General features: G+C 39.9%; 1 protein-coding gene across 5 annotated transcripts in view; it reads left to right on the top strand.

Annotated features, from left to right (window-relative positions):
* Positions 1-20,531, top strand: part of LOC103712460 (myosin-1-like) — a 51,236-nt gene that overhangs the window by 2,668 nt on the left and 28,037 nt on the right. Inside the window, exons 2-11 of one of the 5 annotated variants that reach the window (XM_008798987.5) lie at positions 2,032-2,133; positions 2,219-2,362; positions 2,496-2,646; positions 2,759-2,786; positions 4,050-4,215; positions 4,455-4,518; positions 4,648-4,661; positions 4,750-4,834; positions 13,935-14,038; positions 14,149-14,287. In XM_008798987.5, coding sequence (XP_008797209.3) covers positions 2,032-2,133; positions 2,219-2,362; positions 2,496-2,646; positions 2,759-2,786; positions 4,050-4,215; positions 4,455-4,518; positions 4,648-4,661; positions 4,750-4,834; positions 13,935-14,038; positions 14,149-14,287 — 997 coding nt within the window. Of the gene's footprint in view, positions 1-2,018; positions 2,134-2,218; positions 2,363-2,495; positions 2,647-2,758; positions 2,787-4,049; positions 4,216-4,454; positions 4,530-4,647; positions 4,662-4,749; positions 4,835-13,934; positions 14,039-14,148; positions 14,288-20,531 lie in introns of all 5 variants that reach the window. The other 4 variants (XM_039126894.2, XM_039126893.3, XM_088724262.1 and 1 more) reach the window with 4 other exon arrangements.

The following is a 20,531-nucleotide window of genomic DNA, read 5'->3' as shown; positions in this document are numbered from 1 at the left end:
GATTTTTTTTTTTTTTAGAACCACAGCGCCGCGCGCTGTGGTTTTTGAAACCACCGCGTACCGGCCGGTACGGGACCGGTACCAGCCGGTACGTACCGGACCGGACCGGTACCGTACCGGTCCGGCCGGCCACCGGTACGCCGACCGGTATCGGTACGGCGGACCTTGTTATAGATAGTCCTGAAGTTTTTCTGACAGTAGGATAGAGCATGTAATAATACATTTCTTTTACCATCGGATGTGTGTGGCCTTAATCCTAGCTTGGGCATCACTTAGAGCATCTTGCCAGAAGTTATAAGTATTTCTCCTTGTGACTTTCCATATTCAGAAGCCTCTTAATTGCAAGAATGTTGCATTCTCATGATATGTCATTTATAGTCTCATCACATTTATACATTGGTTTCCTGCAAAAGTTAAATCGGGAACATGTTTTTGTAATTGACAGCTTAATATGACTGTGAAACGTTGAACTTGATAACTTCATAATCCAAACTTTTGTAAGTTCAAGGTGATGGTCATGTTTCTTAAAATTGTCAGGTTGTGTGCTGGATTAATCTCTTGCATTGCCTGTCACTTTCAGTTGTCCATCTCTTTTTAGGAGAAAAGAGGAATGTTTTGGGTTCGGAAAAAGAGGATAAACATGTCAAAGTCCCTTTTTAAAAATAAGAAAACAGCATTTCTCCTTAAGATGCTGTTCTGAGCTTTAGCAATGAGTGCACCCACTTTTTGAGAGTAATCCTTATATCAAATTTTTCATATTTCTTTTTGTTTCTTACTCTTTATTCAAATCCCTCGGGACCAGTTGCCTAGTGGTTCTTTAATATATTTTGAGGCCAGAACTTCTTTTAGGAGTTGGATTAAGGTCCTACCCACTCCCATCAGGTATTAAGTCTAGAACTTCATGTATGAACTACTTGAGAAAGTTTGTTTAATATCTACCATGATCCATAATTTAGGTATCATATTTTGGTCAGGTTGTACCACTTTTGCGTAAATCCAAATTTTCCAAGAAGTTTTCCTCTGAGGCAAGTCATGGAATATAGATAGAGCTGCAATGTCTTGATAATAGGATAATACATGTAAAATACACTTCTTTACAACCGGATTCATATGTCCTTTGGCTGATCTGGGGAATCATATATTAGTGCATCCTGACAAAAGTGATAAGCATTTGTCCTTAAGGCCTTCTATATTCAAAAGCCTTTTAGTTGTTCTATGCATCAATTTTGCCATGCTATTCCATTTGTAGTCCCATCATTTTTATGCATCAGTTTCCTGCATATGTTTGTGGGGACCTTTTTTGTAATCTTCAACTGAATAAGGATTTAAGGGTCACATTTGATTATTTGATAGTCCAATTTTCCTTGTACTTTTCATAAGCTCGACAATGATTCTCTTTCATTAAAATTAGAGTTGTCAGGTTTTATTCTGCATAATCTCTTGCATGATTGGTCTCTATCTTAGAAAAAATATTATTTCTCCCATGTCATATGAATAACTACTTAGAGTTGTTACAAATAAGGCTTCTCCTCGTACTTTAATTTTACACTTATTGCTTCAGCGCATGGTATGCCGTACCAGCCCGAACCGGGCGGTACAAGGCATACCATACTGTATCGGTTTGGTATCGGTATCCGGTACGGATAGCGTACCGACATGCGGTATGCTAAAAAAAATCCGTACCGTACCAACCGACACTGTGCTGGTGTGGTACTGGTACGGGATCCGATACTGAGACGACGAACCTTGCTTTAGCGTATCTTAATGGGCAAATTTGTCCCAGCATATTTGAATAAAGAAACATTGTATTGTCAACTGCTACATATAATCTTGTGACTCTTCTGATAAGCAAATGGCTTCTGGAAGTTATGGTTGCTTATGTTGCTTTCTTGTATAATATTTTAATTTAGATTCCTACCAATATTGAGTACATTTTTTTTTTAAAAAAAATTAACTGCTGCAGTTGGTATGATATGATCCACATACTGTCTATTGATTGTAAGACCTACATGTTAAAGTTTATTGTTTCAGAAGGTTCAAGCCTGGTGCAAACTTGCAAATGGTGATTGGGCATTGGGGAACATTCTGTCAACTTCTGGGGCAGTATCTGTTATATCTCTTCCTGAGGGTGAAGTAAGCTATTCTAGTCCAAATATTAAGGAACCTTTGTTTTCTCTTTTACAATATTCTAGCTTGTCATCTAAATTTGTGTTTGAAGGTTTTGAGGCTGAACACTGAGAGTCTGTTACCTGCAAACCCTGAAATTCTTGATGGTGTGGATGATCTTATGCAACTCAGTTATTTAAATGAACCATCAGTATTATACAATCTGCAATATAGATATTCCCAAGACATGATATACGTGAGTACTTTCACTAAGTCATGCTCCCTGTAGATTTGACTGAGTACTTTCATTAATTCATCTTCTCTCTAGATTTGAGAGCTTCATTATAAATTTTCTTAACACATAAAAATCTTTTCATCTTGCAACTTAGACTAAAGCAGGACCAGTTTTGGTTGCTATCAACCCATTTAAAAAAGTAAATCTTTATGGAAAAGATCTCATTGAAGCATATAGGCGAAAAGCTATTGACAGTCCACATGTTTATGCAATAGCAGATACTGCCATTCGCGAAATGATAAGAGGTAATTTATCTCAAGTAAGCAATTTGCATCATAATTACAACATGTAACTTACTATTATATTTAGCCACCTTGAACTTTGACTTTGATTTTCCTTTTCCCCCCCTAATTGCAGATGAAGTTAATCAATCAATTATTATAAGGTCAGTAGTTCTTCATCCAGTTCTTTGATAATTGCAGATCATGGTCATGGTGTTACTTTTTCAGTATTCTTTAGATAAATGTTGCACTTTTCTCCTTTCACTTTTTTCTGTTGCTTTTTGTTGGAATAGATGCTATTACATCATATATAAGATGATGTTTGTTTCAAGTGAAAGGTGGAACTTCTTCCTCTGTATGCATGATATTGAACTGAGCAATATATCAAAAAGAATAACAAAATCATTCTTTTCATATCACTAGAAGAGTGGGCTGACTAAGAAAGAAAATTAAATAGCTCATTATATGAAACTAAAAGGGCACACAGAAAGCAGACGTTCTTTCTATGATGTTCTTAGTTGTGTTTTCTGTAATTGAAATCTTATCTTTTCCTTGTTTATGTGCCTTATGGTTGTTCTTTCCCAACACTTTTTTTTCATACATAGGTTATTAGAGTTGGATAATATACAAATAAAATGATAAATATTGCATGACTGCAGCATCTTTGATCAAAAATCAGCAGGCTAATACAAATTATAAATCACGTCCTTGTCATTTTTCTGTCAGCCATTTATTTAGTGGTGGTTTATACATCTGATTCATTTGTCATTTCAGAATTTGTATTTCTCGTTCAATTCTTGAAATAATAACAACTTAAACCTTATTTCAGATTCTATATCAGTTTCTGTCTTACATCTCTAGGAGGAGATTATGGCCTATTACTGATTGTAGTGCGATGCATCCTAGATGAAAATATTAGATATTTTGTGATTATATAAGTTGCTCAAAATATATAGGTGACTTGCAGATGTTACACATGTAATGCCTGCGTCATAAATATGCTTGCTTAATATTACAACTAGAAAGTCAGCATCATGACTTAATGGACCTCCTGGTTACTTTATTTTTCACTCTTTGAGATTGAGCAGTAATCGAGCCATGAGATCCTTGTGGAATCAAAATTGCTTTTGGAGTTGAATAAAATTTATAAAAGGTTATCAAAGATCTTTTTTTTCTTCTTTTACTGTAAGGACTTCTTTCTAGTTTCTAAAGTAGGGAAGAAAAATATATGAAAGAACAAGCATACTGGTTAAAAGTATTACCATGATTGATTTATTCTGACTAAAAAAATTTATATTATATTCTGAGAATCTGTTATCTTCTTTCTGTTCTTTGTCTGGTATTTGTTTAATGTTTCAAGTTCAGAAGTGAATTTAATGAAGCAAATTCTTGTACTCTTAAATCACTAACTGTGGTCTTCTTTCTAGTGGTGAGAGTGGAGCAGGAAAAACTGAAACAGCAAAAATCGCAATGCAATATTTGGCTGCTCTCGGAGGGGGTAGTGGCATAGAATATGAAATCTTGCAGACAAATCCTATACTAGAAGCATTTGGCAATGCGAAAACATCAAGAAATGACAATTCCAGTCGCTTTGTGAGTTATTTAGCTTCAATGATTTTTACTCTTGTTAGTCACCGGATACTTGTAACAGTCTATTCCAAGCCTTCAATTTCTCTTAAATATTGGGAGTTGAAATGTTGAATAAGGTAGATGGCTTTTGAAATCTGCCACTTCATAGACTTTGAAGTAATTAGTTTCTGTGTGCAGAACATTCATGTTAAAATTTGAAACCAATTTATATTTTTTCATTAAATCCTGGTGTCTGACTTCAGGGCAAGCTGATTGAAATTCATTTCAGCATGACTGGGAAAATTTCTGGTGCCAAGATTCAAACATGTAAGAGGAATGTACTTTGAATCACTTTGTTTTCCTTGCAGAATATATTTTCTTCCATTTTTTCCAATCCGACATTGATTGCTTTACCCTTCTATTGTTTCTGCCTGCTCAACTTCTATGTGTGGACAGTTTTACTTGAGAAGGTACTTTTATCTGTCTGGTGAGATGATTCTTACTAGTTTTGTGCTTTCTGTCCCATGATGTATTTTAATTTTTATATGCTATATGCAGTCAAGAGTAGTTCAATGTGCCATTGGTGAACGGTCGTATCATATCTTTTATCAACTCTGTGCTGGTGCTTCATTATCTCTTAGAGGTATGTTATCTCCGTTCTTTTTTTTTTCCCTTCATATCTATGTCTTGGGCTAGTTTTCTTGACTTCCATTGGACTCTGTCTCTATAGTTGTTGCTGGCTATTTCGAGTTGGAATTATAGTCATGACACTTGAAAATTTTCACCCATAAAGAATGTGGAATATCACTAAAATGTGATTAAATATCTTTTAATGGGAAAAGTTATCTTTTATAATGACCCTACTGCAAATGTGGTTAAGCTCGGTATACTTAGTAAGATGACCTTGATTTACATATGCAGCATAGCCTTTTCTTGACTTTTGCTTGCATACAATCATCATGAAGGGCATGGATAGTGATGATGATGACCCCCATGTGTCTCCTGCTTAGTTAGTATTACAAGACCTCTGTAATAATGCATGGGATCACATGCAATTATCAAATTGGAAAGAGATAGCACATGGGTAATCTTGTTGTATCCAGAATCCCTCCATCTACATGTGGAAGACTAAAAAGAGGTACATTGTATTTAAAACCTCGCTATCAGCAGTTAAGCAATGTGAGTGAGAGAGGGGTTGGGGGGTGGAGTGGTTGGGGAGGGTAGGAGAGAGATTTCAAGATGAGATCAGACAGGTATAGCAAATGCAGGAGCAAACAAAATTTTAAACACTGAATCTGAAAGTACTGTCTCAGGCTAACCTAGAAAGTGCTATGCAGAATTAAGATCTCTTGGATCATAATGTATGAAATTTTTCTCCATTTTTCTTCTTCATGAAAGGAAAAGGAGGAAGTTTTTGGCTTGGTAATATGTAAATAAATATATAACTAAGGAGAGAGTCTTTTGCTAGTAATATATAAATATGCAACACTGTGCATTAATTGTCCAACATATCTGCCCCTGCCTCTGTTAGATGCATGTGATCATATCTTTGAGGCATTTTAGTCATTGGTGAGCTGTATAACTCTTAATTTTGTGGGCTTTGCATTTTGTAACATGCACATGATCTATCATATTTTCCTGCACACTTGTTATGTAGTTCTTAAAATCGTATATTTGCATTGGTATTTAGTTAACACATTAGTAAATTAGGTATAGAGTCATTCACAATCGCAGTACTTTGCCTGGTAACTCCCCATCGACAAGGACAATAATGTGACTTGCTATTGCATAGAAAGCTTCGACACTTTTATTATGTTACTACTAATGGTGGAGAAGTGAAAACCTCGGTCTTATAACTTCTTTCGGTCATTCTTATGGTTAGTCGTATTAAGAGAACCTTCTGCTATTATATTTTTATCTATAAAACTTAAAGTTGGTGAAAATGTAAAACAGTTTCTCTTTCTTTCTTTAGGATCTAGAGGTGGCTTCCCTGCAGTATTTTTACTTTGTCTTTTTTTAGGAGCTATTGCTAGGCATCTAGAAGAGAGACTCATCCTTAAGATTTTATTTGCATTCTCATAAATTTAATGAAAGAAAAAGAGCCAGGACACTGATTATGAAACTGGCTATATTGGAATGTTGCAGATATAGGGCATGGACTTCTCTTGTTTAAGAGTCCTCAAAAATTGACTATGCTTGTCTATCAAATACATTATGAGTTATGGAAGCTCGAGACCACCTTGTTGTTCTTAAGGTTTGTGGTAGATGAAGTGTTTTTTTTTCCAATGTACGAGCATATACATGTATTTGTATATGGATTCTATTAAGGTCTGCCGTACCGACCGTACCGATGTACCAGTGGGCATCGGTACCGTATCGGTACGTACCGAACCGAACCGGTACCGTACCGGTACGGCTGGTTCGATCGGGTTTCGGCCTCGGCGTCATTTTTTTTGGAGAGTTCTCTCTTTTGGACCTTTTTTTGATGTTTCTATGTTTAGCTTTAAGATTTAAACTAGATGATGCATCTTATTACTTCCAAATGATTCAAATCATGAGATGAAAATAAAATATTTTCAAATTAAGATACAATCAATTATATATATTTAAAACTCTCGAATATCTAAAATCGGATCGAGTGGCGATGCTTCTCGTCGATATCCTGATCATCAGCATAATAAGGAGGCAGATCAATCCATCCCTCTAATCAAGCAGCATTGTAGTCTTGTATACTCAATCCCTGAGGAATGCGCATCGGGTCATAAGAACTCTCAGATCTCTCGCCGAAGCTCTAGCTCTGAGAGGTGTCATGTTGTTGATAATATCGCTGTAGAGGGACTGGTTCGCATCGGTACGGAGTCGGAACCGATCGGTTCGGACTCAGATAGGGTTGGAACCAATTTCAAAGGTTGTATCGGACCGGTGCCTGTCGGTACCGGTCCGGTACGGTCTGAATCTGTAATGTCCGGGCCCAATACTAATTGGGCCCAATACTTTTGAGGCCTAGTTTGAGGGTATTTGGGCCAGGTATTGTGGGTTGTATTGGACCCATGGATGGCAGCCCATGGAGGGCTGCCACCTCACGCCTGAGGGTAGATATGACAGGGCCCTAGCTGGCTAGTAGAGAGAAGGCCAGCTGTTGGCCCTTAACCATGCAAATTAGGAGCCCGCCACCTCTCAGCCTTGGTTAATGGAGGACTTAGCTGGCCTGAGGAAGGGGGGCAGCTGGTGGCTCCCGGAGCAAGGGGGAAGGAGAGGATGCCACCTCTCCAAGGGGTCAAATCTTAAGCTACACTATATAAACCCTTAGCTTGCTAACCCACGGTTTACTATACCCTCTTAACCTCTAGCTCTCCAGAATACTGCACCAGAGAAGCCGGACCTTTGGAGCTGGAGGCTAAAGGAGCTCTACAGCCCTAGGAGAGGAAGGAGGGATTTTGTGGAGGTGGTATTGCTCGGCTACAACCGGCCAAAGCAAGGTAAGAGCTACTGTACTTAAGTAAATAGGGTTTAAACTAAGTAAAAAGGGGTGGAAAACTACTCTGTGGAGTGTTCTCCTCTGTTCTCCTCTCTGTTTCAACAGTGAAACAGAGGGGAGAAGACTGGCATGGAGGAGACGGGAGAAGGGCCACCGGACTTCACTACGGGTCAGACTTACAGGCCACGGGCCGGCCTGAGAACGGCCCAGGCCCAGGCCCGATGTTCATCCGGGCCGAGCCCTACTGGACTCGGCCCTGCGGGTGAACAGGGCACAGAGGCTGCCATAGGCCGCCGGGTCTGGCCGAGCCGGCAACAGATGCGGCCACAGGGCCGCCAGCCCCAGTCGAGCCCCCACCTCTTCTCCGGTGAAGAGGTGGTGCGTCGTTATAAAAAAGAAAAGAGAAGAGGGGAAACAGAAGCAGAAGAAGGTAAATTAAAAAAAAAGAAGGGCTTACTGAACCCTTGAGGCTTCATCCTCGGACGGCGGCTTTACCTCGCCGTGGTCGGAGCAGGTGAGGACCTTCCGGAGGAGATCGGGCCTCGGCCCCACCTTCCAGCCCTTCTTCTCTTCTCCGGCATCACTTCGGAGAAGAGGAAGGGCCGGCCTCCCGTCCGCTGCTGCTCCAAGGTGGAAGCACCGCCTCGGCCAGTGGATCAAGGGAGTCTCACCCCTCCCCCGGTTGCCAGCGAGAGGAAGGAGAGGAGCCGGAGGGCTGCGAGGGAAGAGGAAGAGGCCAGGGGTTTTGGCCAGAGCGGCTAGGGTTCCGGAGAGAGAGAGAGAGAGGAAGAGACTGGAAGAGAGAGAGGGGAGCGGGAGACGAAGAGGCGAAGCCTCAGGAAGAACCGAGAAAGACCCTAAAACAGGTCTGCCTAACGGGTCGGATCCGAATTCGGGTCCGAAACTCGTTAGGCCCAAATTAAGAAAATGGGTTTGGTAAACCCAATAAAAATTGAACCGAACCCAATTGAATAAAATAGGTTAAATTCAAGCCCAAATAGCGTCGGGTCTGAACCTAAATGAGCCTGGATGAACCCAATTAAGCAAATTAGGTTAAATCCGAACCCAATTAAGCCCAATTGGGCTGGGTCCGAACCCCATTCATGTTATGTTAATCTCAGCAGGCCCAATTAATTGTAAATTAGACCCAGTTCAAGTCCAATTAAATTGACAGAAGGCCAAATTGGCTAGAAAAGGCTAGACTTAATTATAAATCAGGCCCAACCATTTTATTAAAAGCCCAATTAACCCATGTGGACCCAAATTGGCTTTAATTGAATCTCAAAGGCTTCAAATTGGGTAAATTGAATTGGGCTAAGATCCTTGGATGGGATCCAAGCAAGTCCATAGTAAGATGAACTAAATTCTATAATAAATAAATAGAGAATAATGTGATTCTTATGATGTGGTTTTAGGGATTAAAGATCTATCATTTGGATTTGAGAAATTCGGATAACGAACTACTGTAAGTAACTTGCCCTAATCTTTTATGGATCATGTTATGTTACATGAATTATCAATGTATAAGTTATTTATATGCAAATAGCCTGCTCTTTAATCTTAATATGGATCATGTGAGCATCATATTTATTAAAAAAATTTAAGTATTGTTCATATACATATTTCATGTATAGCATACTATGAAAAGTAAGTAATATGCTTGATCTCATAAATTATGGCTATGCATGCATCATGTTTATGCTGATTTTTAAAGTATCATGCATGCAAGTTGATATAGCAATTGCATCTAGCTAAGTGTACCGCTTGCAAGAGGTATTATGGGCTCTTGATGCTACGGGCTGAATGCAACTGAGCCGGCCTTGCCAGTGGCCGAGAATGACTAAGCTAGCCCCGCCAGTGGCTGATAAAAAACTGAGCTGGCTCCGCCAATGACCGTTAATGAATTCGCCCTAGCATCCAAGAGGTATTACTTGCAAGAGGTACTATTAATGGGCTCTTAGATGCTACTGATTGAATGCAACTGAGCCAGCCTTGCTAGTGGCCGAGAATGACTGAGCCAGCCCCGCCAGTGGCTGATAAAAAATTGAGCTGGCCCCGCCAGTGGCCGATAACGATTTCGCAGTAGCATCCGAGAGCATGAACCACGGCAAGCCGGGGGTATAGTTTTTACATTATATGTGTATATATTTTTATGAAAATTTTTGTTGACATAAAACACTGATTTGTTTACTCAGTATAAATATTTTATCATGATGAATCATTAGATAGTATACATATCAGCTTCTCAAACCCTGTTTAAACGTATTTAGAATTATAGTTGATCCGATAAGATTATGCAGGATTACTTACTGAGCTGTGTAGCTCATATCCGTTTATTTATATTTTCTTTCAGATCCTCACCAGTGATCGCCGTCAGAGGCATTTTTCTTTTGCAACAGGGCTTCTTTATTTTTGAGTGAAACATATATACTTTTGTGTACATATAAACAGTGTAGAGGCTCTGTATTTTGTATCAAGCAGCAGGTTGTAATGCACATATTTTAATATGTAAAAGTTTGACTGCTTTTGGCTACCTGTTACCTATGTATGAGGCTTCGTGCTATTGTGGGCGGTAGTCAGCAATAGCACGGCCGTGTCACGGATCTGGGCCCGGGACGTGACAGAACCGACCGGTTCCGTTCGGTTCAGCATACCATGGATTATGTACATGTTGCACCCCTCGTGGTTGCTTTCTAATGGTTGTCACTAGAAGTCCAAATGGGATCCTATTCATTCTAGCACATGCTATTCAATTCATGTATCAGAACCCAGATTCATAGACATTATGTGAAGACCTCTGACCAGATCGGTTTGCTTACGGAGTAGGGGCCGGAACCACAGTAACATCGGCCGGAACCGGTCGGTACTAGACAGAAACGGATGGAACTAGGCGGTTCCATCCGGTTCGATCAGGACTCGGTGCTGTGGCATTATTGCTCAAATAAGATATTCTCTCAAATACATGATCGAAAGATGCTCGGACGAGACCACTACACTATTCGGTCAACTATGTCAGGAGGGCGACATAGTTAGGTAGAGGGGCACGAAGGATAAGAAGACAGTTGCCTAGCAGACCAAACAAGAAAAACAAAAGGCCCCAATGGAGAGTGTCAAGGAGGAGTCCTAGAGCAGCAGTAATGACAGTTTTGGTAGTCATGGATCTGCAGTAATGACAGTTCTGGTGGTTAAGAATCTGCTGGCCATGGAGAAAGTGGAGGACAGAAGACTACTGTTCATGAGACAGTCGCAGGATGGTTTGGCAAGTCCCAGTTTACGCATGCTATACAGGATCGGGAACACGGTGCACGAGCTGATGGAGCCCACTAGGATCCGATTGCATATAGGAGATGGGCTCCTCGAGGTCATTCAAGAGGACACGATGCAGCTGCAAATGACCTCCCACATGGAGTAGGATCCATAGACGTATCAGGTTCCGAGTCTTATACTGGATACTATTATCCGTAGCCACAGGCAGCCTATGACCCATATGGATATAGTACATCTAAGACATCTTTCGATAGCTACTATCCTACGCAGCCTGGAGCATCTCATGGGTCGGATTTGACTGCCGGCATAAAAGGATGGGCCTCTCTATAGCTGTATTATCAGCCAGAGGACACCTCTCAGAGCCAGAGCTTCAACGAGAGATCCGAGAGTGCTTTTAACCTGGTGCGCGTGTTATGAGATGAACATGCAAGACTACAACGCCGCTTGGATAGAGAAGTGGGTTGATATGCCTTCTGATTATACTGATGATCCGGATATCTACGAGAGGCATCGCCACTCGACCCGATTTTAGATATCATTATGTATGTTTGTTGGCTTTAAAAGTGTGTAATTGATTGTATCTTGATTTGAAGATATTTTATGTTGTTCATTTTATGATTGGTATCATTTTAAAGTATTAAGATGCATCATCTAGCTTAAACCAGAATCATAGAAACATCAGAAAACATAAAAAAATCAAATTAGACTTAAATTTATGGAAAAAGTTCAAAAAGAGAGAACTTCCAAAAAAAATAAAAATTAGGACGTACGGATGCGTGAACCAAGCCAACCGGTTCGGTACGGGTTTGAACCCGGACCGGGCCCGACCAATACGACACCCAGTATCGGTTCGGCAATCCTTGGAGCTATCAGCTGTTTATTTAACTAGTGGATGGGATCTTCTCACTGTGACTAATGCTACAGTGCTGATGTTGCTAATTTTAGTATAACATGAATCTTAATCATTTGACTTGCTTGTTGGTGTACCACAAGAATGATTTTTTGAATTTGATCAATCTGTGAGGCTTAAACAGTCTAGTCGAAGTTGTTTTAAGTCTACTCATGTTCATTGCTGAAAAAGTGAATCTGAAGCATGCTGTAAGCCATTGATGAATTGAGAATTAGAGACTAGAGGTGATCTTCTAATTTTTATTATTCAATCCCATCTAGTTATCATGTATTGAGATTGGTAGTGGAAGGGCCTTGTAACCTCTACCGACCATTTCCAAGCCATTTGAATTCGAACTTCAGTTTGGTGGTGGTTGGGGGAGATTCCAGAAAACAATTTGATTTAACCTGATTCAATTTTTGGTTAAAACCACCTTTAATCCATCAACCTAGGCAAGCTCCCTTTGATGTTCCTCTATTTCCCTTTAGTAGGGTTTATGGGGATTTTGGGTCTCTTTCTACAGAGTAGTCATCGAGTTTACTCGTTTTGCTGGTTACTTTATGTTAGATATCTGTTATGCTTAAATATGTTTGAAAAGTTCTTTTGATATGTCTCTCCTTTAATTCGTTCTCCTTCTAGCATCAACTTTCCCTCTTTCTATTTATTGTTTGCGCCCTTGCTTTCTTCATACTACATTTGGGTTTCATTACATCATCTCACTTGAGGGGTTACCATAACATGAGCAAAAGCCAACCCATTTTACTTTTATATTTCTGAAATGCCTTTTTGGATCTTCCTCAATATACCAGCTATTCACAGAACATTAGAAGAAGACAAGTAATCATCAGCTTTTGGAAGAAATCAAAGAATTTGTGGGAATCCTAGAAGATCAATCCATTCCTCCTTCTCTGAAGATGATCATAACATCATCTTTGTTTGAAATTTGATCCATATTCAATTGACTGTTTCATAATTTGAACCAAGGTACACCGGTACTGGTAGGCATACCGGTCACCTACCAGACCAGTACGGTTCCAGTTCGGACCGGTTTGAACTAGTACTGATAGAGCTAAGTGCACGCTCTTTCCCACGCGCGGGCCGGCACAAACCGGTCCGGTTCGCACCCGTATGCAATGAAAACTGGTCGGTTCCAGCCGCATAGGGGCCGGAACCATTTTCCACGGCTGAACCGTATCGGTTGGCACCGATACTGGTACAGTACATGCTGAACCGGACAATACGGGCCGGTTCAGCAGACTATGTTTTGAACTATGTTGTATGACTGACAACCTACTTGATGTCAGCCACAATTCATTCTTTCGTGGGACAGCTTTCATTAGGGTGTTATGTATGCAGGCAGTAGATATGCTTTATTTGTTCGGCAAATGTAATAGACTATCCCTGGCTTATCTTTTTCACTTATTGACAATGATAAATTGGCAGCTTCCTGCCTGCATTTATGTCATGTATCGAGATAAATCACCACATCTACTTGTTTATTAGTTGAACAGCTACAAACCTAACCTTTATTAAAAAAGTCTTCTCAGATAATATGTTAAGCTTACACAATATATTCTCAGTTATTCAATGATTCAAAGATGGTGAACATACATCTAACCCTCCAAACTTTTGATACTTACCTGATCTATGAGATAATTAATCCTGGGGAAACGCCAGCGAATGGCGTGCAATGTTTGTTTGTGTTGACATCATTGCTGAACTAGTGAGAGTAAATTGAATATCACTATTATTGCTCCTTTAATCAATACAACACTGCATGCTTACTTTTCCAAAGTTAGATGTATCCAGTCATGATTTCTTTAATTCTCCTTTAGTCCTTTATGTCCATATTGGTGAGTTAAGCCTCTAAATTTAGTCATTTTTTTGTGTTTACTAATTATAAGTTTTATTAGCTTTTTGACACTTTTGTCTTCCCAAGAGTAATGTTCTCATTATAATGATACATTATTCATGGGTTTTGTGATTTGTAAATTATTTGTGTTTATTCATATAGATATGTGTATAATGCAGAGCTCTATTGTTTATTCCTTTTTCCACTTCCTACCTGTTAACCGCTGTTTTTCTTTTTATAATTCTTTTTGAAAACAGAGAAACTGAATCTGAGAAAAGCAGATGAATACAAATATCTGAAGCAGAGCAATTGCTATTCTATTGTGGGGGTTGATGATGCTGAAAGGTTCCGTACTGTGATGGTACCTCTGATGGCCTTTCAAATTCATGAATATCTTTATTAATAAACGATCCTTTCTCACTAATCTTCATAATTATCATTATCATGCTCAAAAACTTCAACTGTTTCCAGGAAGCTATGAGTATTGTTCATATCAGCAAAGAGGATCAGGATAATGTATTTGCAATGCTAGCAGCAGTTTTGTGGTTGGGCAACATCTCCTTTACTGTGCTAGATAATGAAAACCATGTTGAAGTTGTTGCAGATGAAGGTAAAGTCTTTCATGTGTACTGTGATCCATTTAAGAGATTTAGGTGTTGTTTCGCTGTTCAAGAGTTTTCCCATTTAAAAGATTGATGTCTAAGATTATACTTTGAATTCTCTTTCTTTTCCCTTTTTTTCCCCTTTTCTGTCTCTTTGTTCATGCTGTAAAAGAAAATGTGGTTCCAGTTTCTCTCCTTTTCATTCTTCATCTACTTTGCTCATAATACTTGATTTCCTCGTCTCTATTGAAGTCTTTCCACTTTACTTCCTTCCATATTTCCTGTTCTTTCTTTTGTCTCCATCAGATCATTGGATTTTTATGAAATTGATAAATATCTAATAGTAGCACAATTCTTGCAATATTGTTCTTTATTTTTCCCTTTTATGTAATATTTCATGAACTTCCACTTATCATAATCCCTAAGACCATAAAACCTAAATCTTCTCATGTTCATTGCAAACTTTTGTAGAAATCTGTCAAGTATGGATATTAGACTAAAAAGGAGCAAATCCTGATTTTCCAACACCTCCCTCTATTTTTTCAGTCCTGGCCATGTTATATCTTACAAATGCAAACCATTTCCATTAGGAAAACCTGTCACTAGATTGCAAGGATGCTATAGCTAAGAAGATAAATGTTCATTAAGACTCCTCAAGAATGGGATCACATCCCTCATGCAGCTGACATAATTTTATTTCATGCATGTAGGTTTACAAGATCAAAACTATTGCTGATACTTCAGTTGTGCAATAATATTGCTCAGTGGCTGAGTGCTTTTCTAGGAGCAATGTGTTGATTTTTGGGAGAACATTTCTCTTGTGACCAAGCTTGATCATAGTGGCGTTATTGATTGCTATTGCTGCAGTTCATTGTGGCCCTTTAACTTGCTGGTTGTGAAGAATGATTTTCTTCACAAGAATCTTGATTCAAAAACTTGTCCATGACCCCTCACCTTTATCCCCTATGGTATTTTTGCTGCCTATATTTGGTCTTGAATGCATCCCTTGTCCTTGATCTGAGAACTGCCTTCTTACTTTGTTTTGAGAAGTACATCCTCACAATTTTGATCCTTGCCTTTTGAGTATGGCATGTCATTCTCTCATCTTTTTGAAGCTGCATTATTATTCTTCTGATGGAGGTGAAATAATTACTCGATGGGAAAAAAATCTTTTGATGATTAAATCTCAAACATGAACATCAAGATTCAGGACACTTAATTTGATAACATGGAGATGACCATGATGAATATAGAAGGGATCAGAAAATAGGAACGAGTTTAGTTAGTTTTTCCCACTAAAAAGCTATAGTAATGGGAATTCTTTAGTAACTTTTTGGTTGGCCAAGTCCAAGGTCTACTGAATCGGGCCGAACCGCCTGGTTCAGGCAGTACTGAACCGATCTAGTGCAAAACCAGGTCGGTTCGTCATTCAGATTCGGTTCTAGCTCCTACCAGCCGGAATCAATATTGGACTGGCCGAAACCGGTCCTTTATCATCCGGAACCAGCTGGTTCGGTGCCGACTCAGTGCGAACTGGCTAGTTCGCACTGAGTCAACCTGGTTTCGAACCGGGTAGGGTATGGACCACCTGCCACTGCCCTACCAATTTGGTTTGCTACCGAACCGTATCGGATGCCGACTGGTACGGGTCCTGGTACCAGTTCGACGGACTTTGGCCAAGTCCTTTTCAGTCCCTTTCTAATGGAAAAGAATTCCATAAACTAAAAAGAAAAATTGAAAAGCTATACATTATTTGTGATATGGGCCCCTCATTCATCAAAAAAACAATTACTCAGATATTTTGTAATCTAAGACAATTAGGTTTAACTCATAAATAAAACAAAATAGAAGGCTACATGTGCAACCTTGTCATGACCTGTCTAATACCTGTATATTTAAACTCATGTTGATCTTGGCAAGGATTGATGGGTGTTCTAAGACCCATCCACAATCCAGGTTGTTGCAGAGGTGCTTACCAAATGCTATTTTCAAAAGGTGGCCCTTACTCATTCTAGTTATGATCCTTGACATGGTTGCTTTTTATGATCTTGGGGTTTACCATAAGTTTTAACATCATTAATACACTGTCAACTAATGACCATCCAAATCACCTAAAATACCATATAACAGTATTTCAGGTTTGTTATGCTTCATCATGATAGTTGCTTCAATTTGTGCCTATAAAGTATTCTCTTGCATTGGGCCAACTGCGCCTGCTTGGATTCTTGTATAGCCATGCATGTCTCAGCTGCCTCCATGTCATCCAGATCGGACAGCTCGTCCTTGTCCTTCTCATTATCTTTGTGAGAATGGCTCTCGTCTACCTTGCGGTTTATGTGAGCCCTTTGATCTCTAGCTAGTTTCTTTGCTTCATTCAAACTGAACAAATGGTTCCTCATTGCTTTTCAGACCTCCCTGGACAACTTAGTACACTTCTAGACATCTTTGTAGCCAATTGATGACTCCACCTCCTTTATTTGTCATCCTACAATAGTTGCATATCCAATATGTCTTTCCATGCCTATCTTTCCATGAAGCTAGCCGATATTGGGTTTGTTTTGTTTTTTCTTACTAGACTCTATTTGGCCACCGAAAGACCTATGCTTACCATACATTCGATAAACAATTTCCAATATAGTCTGAAAAATTGTGGTGTTTTGTGTTAATTTTCTTAAACTTTAACCTAACTTTTTTTGCCTTTAAACAATTATTAATAATTAATTGTGATTTGAAATAAATAATTTGGATAATTAGTAAAATTCATGATTGTTTTATTAAAAATCAACTTCTAAATTATCTACACATGTTCCATACTTTTACCTTTAATAAAAATTTTAGATTTTTTAAATATTTTTTGAGAAACAAGTGAAAATCATATAAATTCTGAAATTACTAAAATGAATGATAGCTATCTTAATAACATTTTCTAAAATATCTTCATGGTGGATGATTTTCTTTATTAGTTGATTCCCCTCTATTATTGGATAATTTTCTTCATTGGGCGAATCCTTTCCATATGTAAGGGATGATTTTTTTATATGTGTATGGGGCCTAACAAGGTATGCAGAACCGACTGAACCGACGTACCAATGGAGGCCGGTACCGTTTCGGTACCGGTTCAGACAAAAAAAAAGAAACAAACCGTGCGGACGCGCATGCGGACACGCGCGCATCCTCGTTATGCTACAGAGTGGCATTTAAAAGCCCACGCAGGGCAGCGCGGGGGCTCGCTGCCCTGTGCAGCGAGCCCGTGCGGGGAACCATGCGTGTGCAGCGAGTCGGGGCGCGTTTCTCCACTCACGCCCATGCCCCCGCATGCAAGCGTGCTCCCCGCGGCATCTCTCTCTCTCTTTTTTTTCTTTTCTTTTTTTTTCCCTTCTCTTCTTCTTTCCGAGCTCCTCCTTTCTTCTTCCCTTCTCTTCTCCTCTCTTTCCCCCTTCTCCCGCGAGCAAAGAAGGTCTTCTTCCCCACGAGGCGCTTGGGAGGAAGAAAAGAGGCCTGGTAGCACAAGAGAGGTCCTCTTCTCCCTTCTTCCTTGTGGGTACCGGTGCGAACCGGTGCAGTTCGCATTCGTACGGGCAAGAAACCGTTCGGTTCCGACCTCTTTAGGGTCGAAACCGAATTCTATGGTTGTACCGTACTGGTGGAGGCCGGTACCGGTATAGTACAGGCGGAACCGGTTGGTTCCGACCGGTTTAGCAGACTTTGGGGCTTAATAAGGAATAAGATATGGCCAACTAATAACTTCTAAAGGGGTTATTTCCCTTCTTATGTGATAGCCTCTTTTTGGAATGACTTGTAAAAGGGAAAATGTCATAAGGACAATATTATAAATGAAAAGAAAATAAGATCATCCTGTTAATCCTCACTTTCCTTCCAATATGTCTCTCTTCTTATTATTCTCCACCACTTTTCTTCTAGTAGTAAATCTCAACTCTACACATTTTCTTATTTTTTTTTACATTTAATCAAATTTCATATAATTCTAAATAGTTTCTTGAAAATATAATTTTAATTCTTAAAATTTAAAATTAGTAAAATGCATAATAATTACTTAAAAAATATCTATAGATTATCTTCTTATCAAGGAATGCAGAAACCATCCCGAACTACTTGATTCTGGGTATACCGAGCTGTGCCGACGGCGGACCGAGATGGTTCCGGCATTTAAAATGAGAAACTGGCGAAGGAGAAAAACAGGAAGAAGGAAAGAGAGGAAAAGAGAGAGAGAGAGAGAGGGGAGGAGGGAGGAAGAGAGAGGGAGAGAGATGGAGGCCATTGGAGGGGCCCAGAGAGAAAAAAGGAGTCCCGATGGACCCCTATTTTGAAAGAAACAGAGATCCGAAGGGAGAAGCCCCTACTCCACCCCTCTGCACCACCTCTAGCCCTCTGCAGGCCTTCGGCAGCCTCCAACAACCTCTAATGGCCTTCTGGCAGCCTCCATCTCTCTTGTCCTCCCTCTTCCTCTCCATCTCGCTCTCTTCCTCTCTCATGTTCTTCCTCTCCCCCACCCTCTCTACTACATCGAGCCATGCTCCACAGGCCTCCATTGGTTTTCATCATCTATCCCTCCCTTCTTCCCTCTCCCTCTCTTTCCCTTCCTCCTCTTTTTTCCTCTCTCCTATTCTCTCTCTGCCCCTCCTTCTCTGCTGTGTCGAAACGAAGTTGGCATGGAATGACACAAGGGCATACCAAGTCGTGTCGTTAGCCGATAGGCATAGAAAATCTTGCTTCTTGTATTCCTATTTCTAATATTTAGGCTAATCTCTATAATTTTTAATTAATTTTCATTGAAAATTAAATACAAATTATATTAAATTTGAAAAACTAATTATTTTGAGAGCTTTTATAGGCACTCGTAGGCATGGTCTGCCGTACCGGTCGGTACGGGTCGGTACCGGCCGGTGGTACATACCGGTATCGGACCCTACTGGTACGGTACAACTATATATTTCGGTACCGAATCGTACCGACGGGTACCGGCCCGTACCGATCGGTACCGGCCCGTACCGGCGCGTACCGGCCCGTACCGATCCGGTACCGGCCCGGTACCGATCCGGTACCGATCCGTACCGATCCGGTACCATCCGTACCGGCTCCAAATTTTTTTTTGGCTTTTAGCCCCATCGGTACAGTACCGGTTCGGCTCGATTTGGTTCAGTACCATACCGGTATCGATGCCCACCGGTACGTCGGTACAATTGGTACCGCATATCTTGCCCGTAGGTGTACTACCTATATTTGTCATTAGATGAACAAAAGCTTATTTACTAGGATAATTTTAAATTTCTCATAATTTCAAATTTAGGCTCAGTTGCTCCCAAATGTGCCCTCAATTCATCCAAACCTAGCAATAAATTAGTAGCATGTGCACTCTACTCTATTGATGCACATATTCTTTCTGTCCCTGAAATTCTTCTAATTTTATTTTTAATAATTAATTTAATCCAAAAGTAATAATTATTTATAAAATAAAATATGTGCAAAAGAATGAAATTAGTGTGCATAGGATAATGCCCACCCCACAACATATCCAAATTTCATGCCAAAGGGAAAAATTTTGAATGAATTCCCCTATTTTTCCCTTTTATTGCCAACTTACGAGCAAAAAATAAAAAAGGGTGTGGGATTGGGTTCTCACCGGATCCAGCGGGTGTTCGGCATCTAGGAACCTGGATTTTAGGGTGGAAACACCTCACCCACCCTCCTCCTTCCCTTATTTTCTCTCCCTTCTCTCTCTCTCTTTCTATTCTTCTCCATCTCTCCCTCTTTCTCTCAGTCAAGAAGGCACTAAATGGGATCCCAAAAAACTCCTTGTGATAGATAAGTGAAAGGCAGCCTAGCTGGCTAGTTATCTCTCACTTATTTTTTGTGAAATCCTGCTCCCTGGCATGGACTTAGTGCCAGCTGAACCATTTCTGGTACTAGTGCATACCAGCCAGCACCTATCGGTACCAATGGGACATGCACCAGCACCAACATGTTTCGGCATTCTGACCACAGTGCTTTTGCTGGTTTCTTTCTAGAATCATATGGTATTGATGGTCCTACCGTACCATTTAGATAGTTTTTAAATCCTTGGAAAAAATTCCTGACTCATTCTAGCTATGATCCTTGATGTGGCTGCCTTTTAAGATCTTGGGGCTTACAATAAGTTTAGCATTATTAAGAGTTTAATACTGTATACTAATGGTCATCCAAATTAGTTAAAATGCCATATGACAACATTTCTAGTTTGTGATGCTTCATCAT

The sequence above is a fragment of the Phoenix dactylifera genome, chromosome 6, assembly GCF_051530095.1.
Source record: "Phoenix dactylifera cultivar Ajwa chromosome 6, Ajwa_hap1_PhDact_Kaust_v1.1, whole genome shotgun sequence".
In the NCBI taxonomy this organism is placed as follows: Eukaryota; Viridiplantae; Streptophyta; class Magnoliopsida; order Arecales; family Arecaceae; genus Phoenix; species Phoenix dactylifera.
This window is presented reverse-complemented; position numbering and strand designations above follow the sequence as displayed.